Here is a 19,173-nt window from a genome sequence, read left to right on the forward strand (position 1 = left end):
TGACTTATAAATAAATCTGTTCCATTGAGATTTTGTTCCATAATTTGTATTGATTAGGACTGGTCACTCTGAATGACCTCATAATAATAATAAATATTGCTAATTATAATTGCAAATTCTCTAATTTAACAAGTAAGTAGTATTTCATCATATTTCATTGCTTTATATATGTGTGTGAGAGACAGAGAGAGAGGGGGTTAACTCATGTTAGATTTGACAGAGTCACGAGTATATGTATAAGATAAATTTCTCTTTTCTCTCTCTCTCTCTCTCTCTCTCTCTTTCTCTCTTTTATTAAGAGAGGAGCAAACCCCACACATCCTAAGAAAAAAGCATTTTATCATGGAGTCACATTTTCAACTTACATCTGTAATAAGTAAGTTTTTAGTGTCTGAACTCACATTGCATTCTAATTCATGATATTCACTTAATTTCATTACAGTTTAACAAAGATTTCTTTAACTTTGAGTCTTTTGATTCTCTGGAATACTGTATTCACTTATGATAGTTTTCAATAACTTTTTGTTTGTTTGTTTTTCCTTTTTATTAATTTTTATTTATTTTACATACTGACCACAGTTTTCCCTTCACTCTTCTCCTCCTGTTCCCTCTCCCCACCTCCCTTTTACCAACCCCCATCCACTCTTCCTCCCTCTCCACTCATAAAGGGCCATGAGAGTCACCACAGAATGGCACATCAAGTTGAGGCAGGACCAAGATTTTCTCCCGTAAGTGGATATTAGCTGTAAAGTGTAATCAAGATACAATCCACAGTCTCAATATCCTTTTTTATTTCACTTGAATTTCTTGAATTTGCTTAATGTGTTTTATCTGAGTTTACAAGCTATCTCCTAAACTATGCTTTATCATTTAATATAATTTAATGTAATGCATCATTTTGAGTGGAGCTCTTTCTAACCTTAATACATCTCTTGCACCCTGATTTCCAAATATTTTATAAATAGTCTACCCACTAAAAATTACTTGTTCTTAGTATACACCCTTTGCTAAGCGAATGTTTTACTCTTGAGCTTCATTTCTGGTATGGTTACTCATTTAAAATTACTTATATTTAATCTACTTTTGATGCTTCTAAATTTAATTCATCTTGTATTTCAGGATTTTCCAGTGTCTTCCTTACTTTCTGATCCAATGGGTCAAGTAAATATTTCTATTGTACCTGAATTTGTTTTGCTGGGACTTGCACAATCCTTTGAAATGGAGGTTTTTCTTTGCTTCTTCTTCTCCTTATTTTATGTTGGAATCATTTTTGGAAACCTTTTCATTGTGTTGACAGTGATCTTTGACTCCAGCTTACACTTCCCCATGTATATTCTACTGGCCAACCTATCACTCATCGACTTGGGCCTTTCATCTACTACAGTTCCGAGGATGATATCTGATCTTTTTACCGGCTGTAAAGTCATTTCCTTCCACAGTTGCATGATACAAATGTTCTTCATCCATGTGATGGGTGGAGTGGAGATGGTCCTGCTCATAGCCATGGCATATGACAGGTATACAGCCATCTGTAAGCCTCTTCACTATCTCATGATTATGAATCATAGAATGTGTATGATTTTGGTAATAGCTGCTTGGTCCATAGGCATGATTCACGCCATTTCTCAGTTTATTTTTGTCATAGATTTACCCTTCTGTGGACCCTATAACATAGGAAGCTTTTATTGTGATTTTCCAAGGGTCATTAAACTTGCGTGCATAAACACTTACCAACTAGAATTTGTGGTCACTGCCAACAGTGGTTTCATATCTATGTGTACCTTCTTTTTCCTGATTGTGTCCTACATTTTTATCCTGGTCACTGTCCGGCAACATTCTTCAACTGATTTATCCAAAGCATTTTTCACCTTATCAGCTCACATCACAGTTGTGGTTTTATTTTTTATTCCATGCATGTTTCTCTATGTGTGGCCTTTCCCAACTGAGTCCCTGGATAATTTCTTTGCTATTGTTGACTTTGTTATCACTCCTATCTTAAATCCTGCTATCTATACTTTAAGGAATAAAGATATGAAGTTGACCATCAGAAGACTGAGTAGACAGGTTTTAAGTTCTATGGAAATTACATAGTAAATTTTGTTAATAAAAACATAGAACAATACCATGCACTGTCAAGAAATCCATGACTACTAAATCTATAGAATAAAAACATTTTTATTAATTTTTAGAAATTCAGGGAGTGTACCTATCAACTGAATTCATTCAAATGGAGTTACAGTGCATTCTTCTGATTACAATGCAAAAGTATTACCCTTATTTTCCAACTAATTATTTTACTAAGTTTTGTATTACATTTAAGCATCTGCATTTTATTTAAGTAATCAACAATTTTTCCACAAACCTTTATTTTATTTTGTTTGTATAAATGTACATACTTGTGTGCAGTATAACTTTATCAGTGTTTTTGAGAAAATAAAAACACTAGCTATTAATATATATTTCCTGTGGAAATTAGGTGCATCCAATGGATAAAATGTGGGTTTATGTAAACCATCAGTTATGAAAAATGATAGAAAAGTATTCTAATATGTACTTTAAGATAGAGAGGAAACTCTACACTATTAAAATTTATGTGCTAGCCGGGCGATGGTGGCGCACGCCTTTAATCCCAGCACTCGGGAGGCAGAGGCAGGCGGATCTCTGTGAGTTCGAGACCAGCCTGGTCTACAAGACCTAGTTCCAGGACAGGCTCCAAAGCCACAGAGAAACCCTGTCTCGAAAAAAACCAAACCAAACAAAACAAAACAAAAATTTATGTGCTCTTTTTTTCCTGGTTTTCTGTGATAGTGTACAATGTCCTTTTAATCAGGTTGTAGTACTTTGAATCATGCAGTACTTATGCATATTGCTTTTATTAATAACATAACTTTGTTTCCCTGGTAGTCTTTCTCAATGAATTTAATGACTGTTGTAAAAAGTGATGTACAATTTAAAGTATTTCAGGAGACTTATTATCTAAAGCTATACCACCAATATCACAAAACTTGACTTACTGTGTCAGTTCCCAAGCTGCCTATGCTCATGAAGAAGAGTCTGCTGCTTCACACAAAACCTGGGACAATTGGTGAGCAAAAGTACAATTTCAGTCAAGTCTTGATTGTATTTATCAGATACAATTTCAGGAGCATGATTGTTTATCTCAGCTCACTTTAATGTCTTCATGGCAATTACATCTGAAAAAATAAATTGATAAATAAGAACTGACGTGTTAAATATTAATCAAGGAATTTTTTGATATGTTCTCCACTTACTAGACACCAATGTTTAAAACTTGACCCTCTTTATAGAATTGAAATATCGTTCACTGCCTGTTAATCTGTCTACATTTTAATTTTGTAGTATTACTTTGTTTTGCCATTTTTGTTTATTTGTTTGTTGTTTTTGTAATTACACTTAGATTGAGTGAGATCCAAGAAATTGTGGCAATGTTCTTTAATTCAGGAAGAGTTCATGTTCCCTCCAGGGGCCAAGAGAAAACCTGTGATACTATAAAAGTCAGAATCTTGAGACAACTTCAGGCTATTTCTGCACCCTTCATGGGCTTCTGGTTACTTCATTAGCAAAGCAGTTTGCTCAGAAGGACAATTCACATAAAAGCCAATCTTCCAGAAATGTTAATGATTTGAAAGTATGTATGACAGGGACTCTATACTATTTTTTCTCTTAAAATTGATGTTGAATTCTTTAATTGTGAAAGAGGTAAGTAAAATGCCAAAATTGAAATTCATCAGTAGAAGCAACTACAGTTTAGAATTTTATTAATAGCTAAATGCATCTATCAATAGAATCATGTAATTATTCAAGACTCAGTTATGTTCCTTCTTCAAAAAACAAAACAGAAAATCATGTAAGACTGTCATATATACTTGAATTAACATTAATAATATTGAAAAGGACAAACCTCAGTATCAATGTTTTAGTGGCAACAATTATTGGCTCCTACACCTAATTTTACTAAGTTAACATGTTTTTTCTTCCTTGTGCAGTGGTTCTATGCAGCTCTTCTTTCCAAAAGTATAGTATTTTCTTGTTCTATGTCTTTAATATTATTATTTAGTAGTAGTAGGAGGAGGACGAGAAAGACAAGGAAGAGGAAGAGGAGGAGCAGGAGGAGGAGAAGTAATCTGAGGGAAACCTAGTTATGGACATATTTTCACATAGAACCTGCAAACTATATTGTTATAATTGTGTAAATTCTGAAATATTGATTGTATAATACCATTTTGAAAGTTAAGAAAATGAAAGCCTAAAAATTTTTCTAATTATATCCAGGATCAAGAAGTAGATCTGTGCTTAAACCCAAAGCCCTGCTTCTTATCCCTTTGAGTGCAGAGATAATTTCCTTTTAAAAAAAATCAAGATAAAAGATGGTTATGAAAAGTACAATATTTTAATGATTGAATTCAAAGTGAACATGCTAAAAGAATTTCTGTTTAATCACATTCAGCCCTTGGTTAATATAGTTAAAGTAGTGTATACGAGGCAAAACTTTTTCAATGAATAAAAGAATCATTACATTCTTCCAAACTTTTTGAGTCCTTTTTAGAATCTCAAAAGAACTTTGAGGAGATTGTGCTAGTAAAAAGACTCTAGATGTAAATTCTACTTTATTATTCTTTCATTATTCTCCCCTTAGAAGCATAATTCTGAAGATGTGAATAATAATGAACCACAGAATTCTTTTCTTTCTGAAAAATAGCATTGTTAACTTCTTATTTTCTACTATGGTAATTTGATTTTTTACCCATGAGAACCCTTGAACAATCTTCATTCATGGAACATTTTTCATAGAACTATTATCTGGAATGTTTTATTCTCTATCAGTGGAAAAAAATGTACCAATACTTTGAAGCAAATAACACTCACAACATCTTCAATTTGCATACTCTTATTCAAAAAAGGTTTTAATGAGTTAGCCATACCATAATGCATTTTACAATAAGAATTCTATCCTAGAGTACTGTCAGTGCTGGTATGATTATATTTTTATTGCAATAAGAAGACACGAACTAAAAGAAATTTCATGAATTATTTTACGATTAGATCTATCCTTATGTCTGGAAAAATTGAACCAGTAAGATTGCATAGAACATTGTAAACAGCAATTTGGTGCTTAACTGCACAGGGTAAGAAAGAGACTTGGAAAATGGAGATATCACCACAAATTTTAAGCACAATGTGTTGTGATATAATAAATCCTCATAAGAAATAACACCATTTCTCTGTGAAATTTGGCAAATGTGACTCTATATGCCTTTTTCTTTTAAAAAACAGTATACATCAATGTCCATCTTTGTAGTTTGCATCTTTGTAGTTTTGTTACTTATTGTCAAGTCTGTTTCCTAGTCAGAAAATTATTCCTTTACTTCTTTGTTTTAGTTTTTTTTTTTGTTTTTTTTTTTTTTGAGACAGAGTTTCTTTGTGTTGTCCTGGATGTCCTGGAACTCACTCTGTACACTTGGACATCCTGGAACTCCCTCTGCCCTTGAACTCAAAGATCCAATTGTTTCTGCCTCTAATGTGCTAGGATAAAGGCATGTGCCATCCTTGGCCCTTTGTATATTTTTCTGCTACTTCATTCACTATAAAATTACTTCAAACAATATTTCTTTCTTTCTAGGAAACAATTAAAGGTTTCCTTAACACCATGTAAAACTGTCGTTGTTTACTCCCTAACTGGATACCAAGTAAATTACATATTCAGGCAATGTCCACTTTCCATTGGTTCTTTTTATACAGTCATATTCTTAAAGGTAATTGGAATGTTACATATTGTCTCCATGTGTTCATTATAATTATTATCAAAGTTAAACATATTACATTATTCCTGATTACTCAAATAAAAATACTTAAAGCATCTTAAAACAATTTTAATCTCTTGTCTCCTATTAATATTTTTACTATTCTAGTAAAAGCAATAAGTTATTAGGTACATGCCTCATGTATTGTGCTAGGAAACAGTTTTTTCATAGTTATACCCCATCCTCCCAGCATTCTTTATCCAAAGTGGTCACAAATTTCAGTGGTGTGTTCAAGGTCATTCACTACACATCCAACTGCACAGACTGACAGCTTATGAACACTCTTCTCAAGAAATAAAAGAGCTACATATGAGCCCTCTTGAATGTTTCCCCTTTTCTGCCCACACAACCACAACTTGTAGTTATTACCTACTGTTGGCTTCAAACAGGTTCTTAAATTTGCTTCCAATCTCTGCGTCTTAAAATCCCATCAAGGCCAAAGTGAACAAATTAAATTATTTTTTCACAATGTTCCATGTTCATGACAAAAAATAATCACATTTACTAATTCAGAATCTATTTCCAAATTAATCTTCCATTAAACTCTTTTACATTGTTTCTCAAAAAAAAAATCCTTACTGAAGTTTTCTAAAGTTACCTTAGAATTCCATGATAGGAATCATTCATCTTCTCACTTTTAAATTATACCTTATTTTAATCCTATTTTCAGCCTTTATTTTTGTAAAATTTCATTTTATCCTACAAGAATAGATGGGTGTTACTCATCAATATTTATCTTTGTCTTTTATGCTAAAAATGTCTGCGGTATCAGATAATGGTAACTTTTTTTCCTCCTCAGTACTTTAACACAAAATAAGGTAAGGAATGTTCTGTACAAAATAGTGTTCTGACTTTCTGAGGAAGAGAAGTGAGTCTAGGATGGGAGTACAGAGAGAGCAGCACAGAGAGCAGCATTGCCTGAGGATGGAGTCTAGAACCATGGGACATGAGAGCTTGGCTAACCTGCAGAAAAGAACCAGGATGCACGATAGCAAAATTTATGAGTTCTGATTTTTAGTCTGGGAGCTTTTACACAATGGCTAATAGCAGGTCATTAATGGGTGAGCTGAGTGTAGAATTTGCACATAACAACACTGATATCCTTTCCATTGTCTTCTCCAAGGCAAGTGCAGAGACTCTCTTCTGGAATGAGTCAACAAGGGAAACAAATCACTCTGTGGTGACTGAATTCATTTTAATTGGACTCTCTGATTCTCAAGAACTTCAGATCTTTCTGTTTGCATTCTTTTTTGTTTTCTATGTAGGAATTGTCTTTGGCAACCTTCTTATTGTCATAACTGTGATTTCTGATTCCCATCTCCACTCTCCTATGTACTTTCTGTTGGCCAACCTCTCATTCATAGATCTGTCTCTGTCTTCTGTGACAGCTCCCAAGATGATTGCTGACTTTTTCTGCAAACGTAAGGTCATTTCTCTCAAGGGCTGCCTTGCACAGATATTTCTCCTTCACTTCTTTGGGGGAAGTGAGATGGTGACCCTCATAGCCATGGGCTTTGACAGATATGTAGCAATTTGTAAGCCTCTACACTACACTACAATTATGTGTAACAATGTGTGTTTTGGCATTGTTGTGGCTGCATGGGGAATCGGCTTCCTACACTCAGTGAGTCAGTGGGCCTTTGCAGTGAACTTACCCTTTTGTGGTCCCAATAAGGTTGACAGCTTCTATTGTGACCTTCCTAGAGTAATTAAACTTGCCTGTGCAGACACATATAGGTTGGACATCATGATCATTGCCAACAGTGGTATACTCACTGTGTGTTCTTTTGTTCTTCTAATCATCTCCTATACTGTCATTCTAATGACCATCCAGTGCCGCCCTTCTGATAGATCATCTAAGGCTTTGTCCACACTGACTGCTCACATCACAGTTGTTCTTCTGTTTTTTGGACCTTGTATCTTCATTTATGCCTGGCCCTTTCCCATCAGGTCATTAGATAAATTTCTTGCCGTGTTTTATTCTGTGGTCACTCCTCTCTTGAACCCCATTATATACACATTGAGGAACACAGAGATGAAAACAGCTATGAGACGTCTGAGACAATGGAATTTAAATTTTTGGGAAAGCCTTAGATCTTCTGTAGTTATGAGATTGGGATAATGAAATAAAAAAATTATTAAATTATTCATCAAATCTTATGACAATTGTAATATTCATTTTTACCTTATTTAGTAATTGATAAAGAAGGTTTTCATACTGCCCAATTTATTCTATATGATTATAACTTATATTTTTATATTGTTTCCAAATTAATAACACTAATTTGAAATACTATTCATTAATTTTCTGAAAAATTAAAGGCATTGTTATATTAATATTTCTGCACAACTGAGAAGATCTGGATATTTGGTGTTTGACATAATAAAATTTATTTATTTATTTATTTATTTGGCTCCTTTTCCATAAAAATATACTAAAAAATTATTGCAATCCATCTTACAAAGACAATGTGTACAGACATAAGTGTTTTTTGTTTGTTTGTTTGTTTTTTGGTTTTTTTTTTTTTTTGGTTTTTCGAGACAGGGTTTCTCTGTGGTTTTGGAGCCCAGACATAAGTGTTTATATGCCTACGTCAGAGGTTCATAAAGGATATATCTGCCTGCTAACCAACTATGATTTGACAATATAAATGTGTGACAAAAAAATCATCACTCAGTGAATATTAGATAATATTATAATCGCAATGCTAATTGTCTATGTTAATGTTGTCAAGTGTTTTCACTTTTTGATATTTCACAACTTGTTTCGGGATCATGACTTACTTCAATCTTAGTACATGTTCCTTTGGAACACTAGAGATGAAATTGGAATGTGTTCATTTAGGTGCAAATGTGTATATTTGTGTGCTTACTAATGTGCACATACTCTGCTATCATAGTGAGGGATATTAAATTTCAAAACAGAAATAAAGGAGACTATATTTTTTTAAAATAGCAGTTATTCTACCAACTTTTATCTTTCCCATGATTTCCATGAAAACAGACTAAAGTTGAACATCAGAAAATGTGAGCAACAAGCGACTTAATTGAGTAAATTATAATATAATGCAGTGAATAAAAATGGAAATTTATGTATAAAAGGGTTAAAATTATGCCTGGTCAAATAAAAAACTAGGATGAAATATCCAAACAGATATTAAAATATAAGAAAATTCTAATCAATGGTAAAATAAAGGAGCTATTAATAAAGGAAAAACTCAAGAACTTGGTCATTAAAAGAACACATAATCCAATAAAAAAAAATGAGGTACAGACCTAAACAGAGAACTCTCAAGAGGGGAATCTAAAATGGCTGAAAGACAAGGAAATGTTCAATATCCGTAGTCATCAGAGAAATGCAAATCAAAACAATTCTGGGATTCCATCTTACACTTGTAGGTATAGCCAGTTTCAAAAACACTGATGACCACTTATGCTGGATAGGTTGTGGGGAAAAGGGAACACTTCTGCATTGCTGGTAGGAATGCAAGCTGGTACAGCCCCTTTGGATGTCAGTGTGGCGATTTCTCTGAAAATTAGGAAACAACCTTCCTCAAGACCCAGTAATACCACTTTTAGGAATATATCCAAAGGATGTTCAATTGTGCCACAAGGATATGTGTTCAACTATGTTAATACCAGCATTGTTTGTCATAGCCAGAACCTGGAAACAACCTTAATGTCCCTTGACCAAAGAATGGATAAGGAAAATGTAGTGCATTTACACAATGTAGTACTACACAGCAGAAAAAAAAATAATGACACCTTGAATTTTTTAGGAAAATGAATGGAGTAGGAAAACATTATTTTGAGTAAGGTAACCCAGACACAGAAATAAAATTATCTCATGTACTCATTCATAGGTTGTTTTTAAGCATAAAGCAAAGAAAATCAACCTACAAATCACAATTTCAGAGAGATTAGACAACAATGAGGACACTAAGAGAGACTTACATAGATTTAATCTATATGGAAAGTAGAAAAAGACAAGATCTCATAAGTAAATTTTGAGCATGGGGACTTGCGGGGGTGGTTGAATGGGGAAGGGGAGCAGAGAAAAATGTAGAGCTCAATAAAAATCAATTTTAAGAAAAGGGTGGAAGCATATTATATATAACATTTTCTCTCATGGGAGAAAGCCTTAATGGAATCTAATGCTGAAAATCCAGGCACAAAGAAGCTTCTAAAAGAAAAATCTTGGCATCAAGTTTCAGGAAATAACCCAGAGATTGCTGGACCAAGGACATGAAGTTAGTCTTCTATCTCAACATTCTCATTGTCTGCTGAGCCTTGTTGAAGGGGCCAGTATTAGCACAAGAAACTTAGAGATCAAGTTCTCAACACGGATATTTATTTGCCCCAGACATACAAAGGGCAGGGGATAAGAGGGGGCAGAAGGGAGAGATTTGTCCTTAGGGACAAAGGAGGAGCTCTGAAAGGAAAGGGAACAGGCAAGGCTATAGGAAAATGTTTGTAAAGTGAAAAGGGGAAACCTCCTGTTAGGATAAAATATTTAATTTTAATTGTACATGTTAATTAGGGCAACCAAAGGGGGCTTTTCATTGTTGGAGTTAAATACTTTGGTAGCTGGACCTTGTTTATCAACATCAGTAAGAGGGAGTGAATAAATAAAAGAATAAACCACAGAGGGTAACTTTAGAAATGTAGTCTAATGGTATTTATTTTATTTTATTTTATTTTATTTTATTTTGGTTTTTCGAGACAGGGTTTCTTTGTAGCATTGGTGCCTGTCCTGAAACTAGCTCTTGTAGACCATGCTGGCCTCGAACTCCCTGAGATCCGCCTGCCTCTGCCTCCCGAGTGCTGGGAATAAAGGCGTGCATCACCACTGCCCGGCTCTTATGGTTTTTAGAAAGGCAGAAGGAATTGGAGAGGACAACACCAGCCAGAGCCATGTTTGCCATACTGGGGCCACATAGAGCCCCTTCATTTATAAGCAGTTTTGGAATTATTAAGAGACATCTGCAGGTGTGCTGACCAATAGACTTGTAGAAGTACTTAACAAAAAAGCTTTAAAATGTCCCAAGTGTGTTGATCATTGAAATAAGTACAACAGTTTTAATAGTTAATCAGGCAATTTATGGGCACAGTACTCATGGAGATTATATTTTAGGGTATTATACAATAATAAGTAATAGTTGAAGGAAGAAATTTTAGTCTCAGATTGTGATAATTTAGAAATCTCATTATAATTTATTGCTGTGCTTTATTATTAGGCTTTTTTCATGTGATTTAAAATTAGGAAAGTATAGTTCACTGCAATTTTGTGAAGCAATAACTTTTGTTTCTACTTTGTTTCAGTTTTTCATCCCACCACATTAGTGAACTGATATAAAGCAAAGGTGATGACTATCAATAATTGGCAAAGAAATTGAACAGTTTGGGGCATGTGATGATGTACAGAATTGTACTCATATAAAATATACAAAGATGATATACACAAAGATAAACTTATGAGTTTGTTCAATTAATGTCAAGGTAAACTTTATTAGAGACACAGAAGAATAGTTGTATGACATTCCTGTATACAAAGAGCATTTTTTACATTTAAAATTAAGAATACACAATATTTTCATTGTTGGTCTGTAAAAGTGTCATATTCTCTTTAACATATTAAATTATATGTCTATAGAGAAATTATTACAAAATTTTATTTCCTGATTGCAAATCTATTTCATTCAGTTAGTCTCATTATTTGGAAAAATCAGTTTACATATCTAGATATTAGGAAATTTCCTTAGGGCCAAGATAGTTGCTTATGAATCTTATCATGACATTTTTCATCTCTTTGTTTCTCAGTGTATAAATAGCTGGGTTTAGAAGAGGTGTGAAAACAGAGTAAAATACAGCAAGAAATTTGTCCAACCAGATGATATTGAGTGGCCACACATAAATGAAAATGCAAGGGACAAAAAATATCATCACTACTGTGATGTGGGCACTGCATGTGGACAGAGCCTTAGACGCACCAGATTTAGAACTCTGATGAACAGTGATTAGGATGTATGTGTAGGAAATGAGCAACAGAGTGAAGCAGGTTACAGCCACAACCCCACAGTCAGCATTCATCAGAATATCCAGATCATGGGAATCCATGCATGCTAGTTTGATCACCAATGGCATGTCACAAAAAAAGCTATCTATTTCCTTAGGGCCACAAAAAGGCAGCTCCACAATCACTACCAGGTGACTCATGGCATGAATAAAGCCAGTAGTCCAAGAAACCAGCACCAGTCCAGTGCATCTTCTCAGGTTCATAATGGTAAAGTAGTGGAGTGGTTTGCAGATGGCCACATACCGGTCATAAGCCATTACTACCAAGAGCACCATCTCTCCTGCAGCAATGCAATGAGCGAAGAAAACTTGAGACATGCAGCCTGCAAAGGAAATGGTCTTGTTTTCCCTGAGAAAGTCTGATACCATCTTAGGAGTGGTGACTGAGGAAAGCCACATATCAACAAATGACAGGTTGGCCAACAAGAAGTACATGGGAGAATGGAGATGACGATCAGTAGTAATTAAGACAATGATGATAATATTTCCAGACACAATAAAGAGATAAAGTATCAAGAACATCACGAAGAGTAAAACCTGGACACTCTGTGACTGGGAAAGCCCAAAAAGTATAAATTCTGACACCCAAGTCTGATTGCCTCCATCCATTATGCTAACTGTGAACCCAGAAGTAACCTACAAAAAAAAAAAAAAGATATGATGAATTCTATTTCCCGTGTAGACTTTGACATTCACTTTGAAACTTACCTGAATAGAGATGCATAAATGTAAGGACAAATCTAAGCCAAATATGAGTGGCACTGATACCCAAAGTGATCTTTTTTTTTTTCTTCAATTTTTTTTTATTAAGAAAAGAAGGAAAAAAAACATAAACAAAAAACAAGTTTCCACCTCCTCCCAGCCTCCCATTTCCCTCGCCCTCCTCCCACCCTTCTCCCCCTCCACCCACTCCTCTCCCCCTCCCTCTCCAGTCCACAGAGCAGTCCGGGTTCCCTGCCCTGTGGTAAGTCCTAGGTCCTCCCCCCTCCGTCCATATCTAGGAAGGTGAACATCCAAACTGGCTAGGCTTCCACAAAGCCAGCACATTAAGTAGGATCAAGACCCCGTGCCATTGTCCTTGGCGTCTCATCAGCCCTCATTGTTCGCCATGTTCAGAGAGTCCAGTTTTATCCCATGCTTTTTCGGTCACAGTCCAGCTGGCCTTGGTGAGCTCCCAGTAGATCAGCTCCACTGTCTCAGTGGGTGGGTGCACGCCTCGTGGTCCCGACTTCTTTGCTCATGTTCTCCCTCCTTCTGCTCCTCATTGGGACCTTGGGAGTTCAGTCCAGTGCTCATGTGTGGGTCTCTGTCTCTATCTCTATCCATCACCAGATGAAGGTTCTATGATGATATGCAAGATATTCGTCAATATTGCTCTAGGATAGGGTCATTTCAGGTTCCTAATCCTCAGCTGCCCAAGGAACTAACTGGGAACCTCATCTTGGGCACTTGGGAGCCCCTCTAGGGTCAAGTCTCTTGCCCACCCTAAAGTGGCTCCCTTAACTAAGAATTGTGGTTCCGTGCTCCCCTATCCACCTTTCCTTTATCCCAATTCTGGATGAAGAAAGTATGGAATATATACACGCTAGAGTACTACGCTGCGGTAAAAAACAATGACTTCTCAAATTTTGCATGCAAATGGATGGAAATAGAAAACACTATCCTGAGTGAGGTGTCCCAGACCCAAAAAGATGAACATGGGATGTACTCGCTCATAATTGGTTTCTAGCCATAAATAAGGGCCACGGAGTCTACAATAGGTGAACCTAAAGAAGCTAAGTAAGAAGGTGAACCCAAGGAAAAACATATAGTTATCCTCTTGGCTAAGGGAAGTAGACTAAATTGCCGGGGAGAAAATTAGGATCTTGGGGGTGGGGTGGGATGGGGGTAAGGGGAGATGGGGAGAGAAAAGGTAGAAGGGAAGGAGGGGGGACTTGGGGAACCAAAGTAATCTTATGAGCCATGAACACCCCATGAAGAGAAGCATCATATGTGACTGTTACACACCTGCTCTATTCAGAAATTCCTCTGGAGGAGAACAGTGAGAAAGAAGGACAGCAATGTGAAAACCTAAAAATGTGTCTCATTTTTTTTTTTAAATGTCTAAATTTTTCACTAGCAATTCTGGCATTCCATACTAGAAAAAAAAGTGAAGATTGTATTTGGAAGCTGATGGGGAGTTCCATTGACTATCAGTGTAACTGGTCTTCTAGGATGCCACCATTTTTGGAATCATGTACAACTATTCCATTTGACAACAGCAGAATTGTTTCTGTGACATAGAGGAGTGAAATTTTAGATTAACACTATAATATAACTGATAGGAAAACCTCAGTGAGGAAGCATACAGAGTAGAATGCCATATAAGGCATACACAGATACTAGACTGAAATATACAAACCAGGTTCACAGATATCATTCACAAAAGTATATAGCAGAATTTATCGATTCAATAAAACTGATTAACAAAATACCACTGCAAGTACCTATAGGGATGTTATGAACAAATGACAATATGGCAAAACATATTCCAACCTTGAACTCTTAAAATCACAATTAGTTCCTTCTTACTAGTAAAAAAAAAATATTGATCTTAAATTGCATAAACTAGTTGTGAGAACCCTTAGATTTTGAAAAATTCTAGTTTCCTCACATAAATCTATCATCAGCATATTTTCTCATATCACTTATCTAATGAAAATCTTTGCTTTAAAGAACAGAATATATTATGTAAACATATAAGCAAAATTGTCCTTCAGCTGTCAGCATTAGATGACTGTGTCCTTATTCTTTCAGTGAGCACAACTTACTTACCTCAAAGCACAAGTGGAATGCTAATAGACAATATCCAGCCAGATGGTGGACAATCATTGCCCATTATTTTTCTCCCTTCAGTAACTCTATTGATGCTTTTCAACTCATTGGTCTTATTTTATTTTATCCTGAAGCAGGTGAACAATGAAATAATTAACGGCACTATCAGAATTATTTTACATTCTTGTTTTCTAAGGACTGAAAAAGGTGGAGTGAGGATGAAAAACAAAAACGTTCTGAAGACATCAGGTAACACATCCAACTACTATAGGAGCATTATGGGAGATATGTAAACACTCATGCTTACAGAGATTTATCAAATATCTAAGGAAAATACGCTGGTTAAACAGCAAAGAATTTTTCGTCATTTATTTTATTTATTATCTCACATGTCTAAATGTTTTAGGCCAGCCTGAACTTTTTGTTTTGAGTTTGTGTTAATTTCTTTTAATTTTTAAGATCCTAATGTAATTACAACATTTCTACCTTTATTTCCTCAGTCTAAATTGCACCATACACTGTTCCTTGTTGTCCTTCAAATTCATGATGAGAGCAAGGCCATCTAAATCAGTTAAACAAATCTCATATAAACTTAGAAAGACTGAAACAAGAAGCATGGTACCTAAAGGTCTTCTGTATATGTACTATTACTTTTGGTTTAGTACTTTGAAGAGACTCCTGAATGTGTAAATGAATGCGTCTCAGATTCCTGTGCCTTCTCTTGGGGTTCTTTATTTTTTTATTTTTTTTTTTGATTTTCGAGACTGGGTTTCTCTGTAGCTTTTTGGTTCCTGTCCTGGAACTAGCTCTTGTAGACCAGGCTGGCCTCGAACTCACAGAGATCCTCCTGCCTCTGCCTTCCGAGTGCTGGGATTAAAGGCGTGCACCGCCACCGCCCGGCAGTTCTTTAATTTTTTAGTTGGTTTGTCTTGTCCAACATTGATATGATAGTTTTAGTTTTATCTTATTATATTTTATTATGTTTTGTCGTTATCTCTTAGAAACCTGTTCTTTCCTAGTGGGAGACCTAAAGGGATCCCAATAAGAGAAGAGGTACAGAGAAATTGTGAGAAGTAGAGGAGAAAACTGCATTCAGAATATATTATATGAGAAGAGAATCTTCATTTATTAAAAGGGTTTAGAAAAGAAACTCTGTTTTCTCAATGTTTATACATTCAAACTATTCTGTCTACAGTATGGTACTTGTAAATACATTTCCACGCCTGACCATTTGGTGTGGATAACCAAGTGGTGTGCTTTTCCCTGGGTTATGCTTCTCTCACTCCCAGAATTTCTTAGTTGACCGTGGTTCTTTGCATAAGATTGAGAAATTCTAAGCTTTCCACACTGACTGTTAGCATATCTATTGGTGTTGGATGTTTTGAGTTTAATTTTGACAATCAAAACAGCACTGTGACACTCATAAAGGGAATTACTAATAAAGAGCATGCATTTATGTCAGACTTTCTTTGGGAAAGTTGTTACAAAGTAAAACCAAGTCTAAAGTAATACCTTGTAAATTGTATCCTCTAGGATTTTAGATTTAGAACACTACCGTATCAGGCCACTTTGAATGTAAATTATCTTACAACTACTTTCTATACAAAGGAACAACCACACTTTAACAGAAATGTTTTAATGATGTTATTAGGACTGTTTTGTTTCCACGTGATTATTTAGAAGTTAGGAAAAATGTCATAGATTACAATAGCATAAATATAATCAATTTAATATTGTGCTGTAAACATATAGTATAAAATATACACACAGGGATTATTGAATCTTTCTACTATCAGAATATAATGATACATGAGTTGTTTAATAAATCGTATTTCCTAGTATACCTTGAAACAAGATAGTTTGTAAAATCCAATGCCTTCAGCATTCATCCGAACATTGTGTTTAAGATATGTATGCCAAATATATATATTTTACTTGTGTATTTTATCTGAGTATATTTATATATTTGTGCATATATACTTTATATGTACCCACACATTTATAGATACATAAAATCACACATATTTATGTGTTGTTATTGATATAGACACATAAAATCAACTATCTTTTAAATACTTGAAAGTTGCAATTAAGTTGAGATATATCTATGAAACACATACATGGAAAGGACACATTCAACATTCAAACTGTTTTTCAGTAACATAACATGCAATTCACCCTTCTCTTGCTTAGGATCTATCAGGATTTCAAATACCTAATGAAATACACAAATCTATTAAATTATCTCTGTAATTATTGCATCTAACTTAGTAACAGTTCTCCTAGAAAATCTGTTGCTGGATTAGATGTAATAAGTATAAAAGATTAATGAACAGAAACTAATTGAATAACCTTATTATGGTCTAGAAGCAAACTGGATGTATTTTTCAATCTTTTTTCTGATTTTATTACCCTTCTGTCAAAGTGTTAAACTTTGTAATAGTCTCAGTATTCACATTTCTGTAAATATTTATAGTTGTAGTCATAACTACACAATGTAAGAGACACCATGTGACAGACACTGATGACTGAAGGGTGGTGGTTCCTAATAGCTTGCTTTGCTAGCAGATTGATTATTTCTATCTTGTGTTGTTTGCTTTTTGTTGTTGTTGTTGCTTGTATGTGGACTTTACTATTAAAATATTTTTAATTGAAGTAGAATTTCATCGTTTTACCCACCCCTTTTCTTCCTCAAACTACTAATAAATACTATCCCCACATACTGTCCACATGCTTCCCCTTAAGTGGCTAGATTCTTTTTCCTTGATTCTTATTGCTATCTATCTTGGTATATGTATTCATGTATGTATATATGTATGTATGTGTGTATATACAAATAAACATAAATTGAATTTGTTGAACCAATTTTGTTGTTGCATATGGCTTCAGGATTGACCCCTCTACATTTAAGAATAAATGAGGAAGCTCATCCTTTGGAGAGACTGATTTTTTCTTATAGTAGATGATAGTTGGCAGAATATTTTTAACTTATTTTCAAAATAACCACTTAACTAGTTTTATTTTTCCTACCAATTCTATTCTGAATGTTATCTATGTTGCACAGTTTGGACTAAAATATTTTTTCTGGTTAAGTTAAATGAAATATTTGTATGACTTTAACAGGATACTTCTCTTATGTGTTACCAGAAAAGAATGATAATTTCTTGATATGTTTATGAGCTCACATGGAATAGCATGTTTAGAGGAAACATTAATTAACTCTAAAGATGTCAGAAGTAAAGGAAAATATGGAACTAAAACAAGGTGAGCATCAGTAAAAAGGAGATGAGTAGAAATATTTAAAGAATAACTTACAGAAGAATATCACATTGATGACTTATCACGTTCATAATTTTCTTTTTGGTCATATTTTCTGCCAGTCTGATGTGTGCCTATGAAGTTAATCTTGTTGTGTAGAAACAAATGTCCCCTCAGCTCAATATATATTCACTTCCTGAGTTTGCCTCATGGGTGAATATTACCTCTGTGTGTTCTGACCAAAATGAGGACTTTGGAAATAATTATCATAGAAATCCCTTGGAGTTTTCTCTGTTGAGAGTAATATTGAGGATTGCAAATCTGTGGAAATAGGATATTAGACAAGTAAAACATTGTATATGTCATGTCACCATTGATTAAATTAAATGAATTTCAAAATTATTCACATTATGCTTAAATACTAAAGAGAAACTTTCTGCTGCCTTATCACTTACTGAATGTATATAATCAAATTGTTTAAGATTTTTGTAGTTATGAGACCATCTGCTTTAAAATGTGAGATATGAAAAGAACAAAAAATAAACAAAAATTATACTGTGAACATAATTCCCTAGTGCATGGCAAATCTGTGTCAAATCTGTGTTACTCTTGATCATGTAACTGATGAAGTTCAGTGTATTCTGTTACTTTATGTGATATTAGCAGTTATGAGCTGGATACGGTGATTATTACCTATATGGAATACAAACATTACTTTTACTTACTTTAGAAAATTAGGAAGGACACCTCTTTTTACAATTTCAATTGTATAAAGAGATGGAGTTGCAAAAAGTTCAACTTATATCAAAGTAAAATTGCTATGTGTTGTTTTTTTTAATCAGCAAGCCTAAATTATAATTATCAGTGATTACGATACAAAGTTCCATGTTATTTTGGTTGTAAAAATGGACATACATGTGTGGAATGTAGCTGTATAAGCATCTTTTGCAGATGGGACAACAATGAATATATTTTTTAATATAATCAAGGGTTATTTATTTAGGGGTAGGCTCACGAATCACAGTCTTCTGCTTCAACGGGGAACAGCAATGGAATCGGAAGAGAGGCCAGACACATGTTTTACATTGGCATTTATAGTATAGAGGTCACACAAAAGTGGGCAAGTAACTTAAAGGCTACTGGCCGTAGGAATTCCTATAGCAGAATTTATTTATTTTTTTATTGAAAAAATTTCTGCCTCCTC

General features: G+C 34.5%; 3 protein-coding genes across 3 annotated transcripts; 2 read left to right on the forward strand and 1 right to left on the reverse strand.

Moving 5' to 3' along the window:
* The first annotated feature begins 1,152 nt into the window (after positions 1–1,152).
* On the forward strand, positions 1,153–2,091 carry LOC121465870 (olfactory receptor 4F4-like). The gene has a single exon (XM_041679286.1). It carries the CDS (start codon positions 1,153–1,155, stop codon positions 2,089–2,091), a length of 939 nt encoding a protein of 312 aa, XP_041535220.1.
* Positions 2,092–6,858: 4,767 nt separating this feature from the next.
* On the forward strand, positions 6,859–11,165 carry LOC121465504 (olfactory receptor 4F4-like). The gene is made up of 3 exons (XM_041678721.1): positions 6,859–7,876; positions 9,437–9,453; positions 11,145–11,165. The coding sequence occupies exons 1-3, from the start codon at positions 6,859–6,861 to the stop codon at positions 11,163–11,165; spliced, it is 1,056 nt and encodes a 351-aa protein (XP_041534655.1).
* A 402-nt stretch (positions 11,166–11,567) lies between these two features.
* On the reverse strand, positions 11,568–12,509 carry LOC121465673 (olfactory receptor 4K3-like). Its single transcript, XM_041679002.1, has one exon. It carries the CDS (start codon positions 12,504–12,506, stop codon positions 11,568–11,570), a length of 939 nt encoding a protein of 312 aa, XP_041534936.1. The 5' UTR covers positions 12,507–12,509.
* Between the last annotated feature and the right edge of the window lie 6,664 nt (positions 12,510–19,173).

This window comes from Microtus oregoni, unplaced genomic scaffold (assembly GCF_018167655.1).
Source record: "Microtus oregoni isolate MIOR12 unplaced genomic scaffold, Mior012 000031F_ref0000149, whole genome shotgun sequence".
Classification (NCBI taxonomy): Eukaryota; Metazoa; Chordata; class Mammalia; order Rodentia; family Cricetidae; genus Microtus; species Microtus oregoni.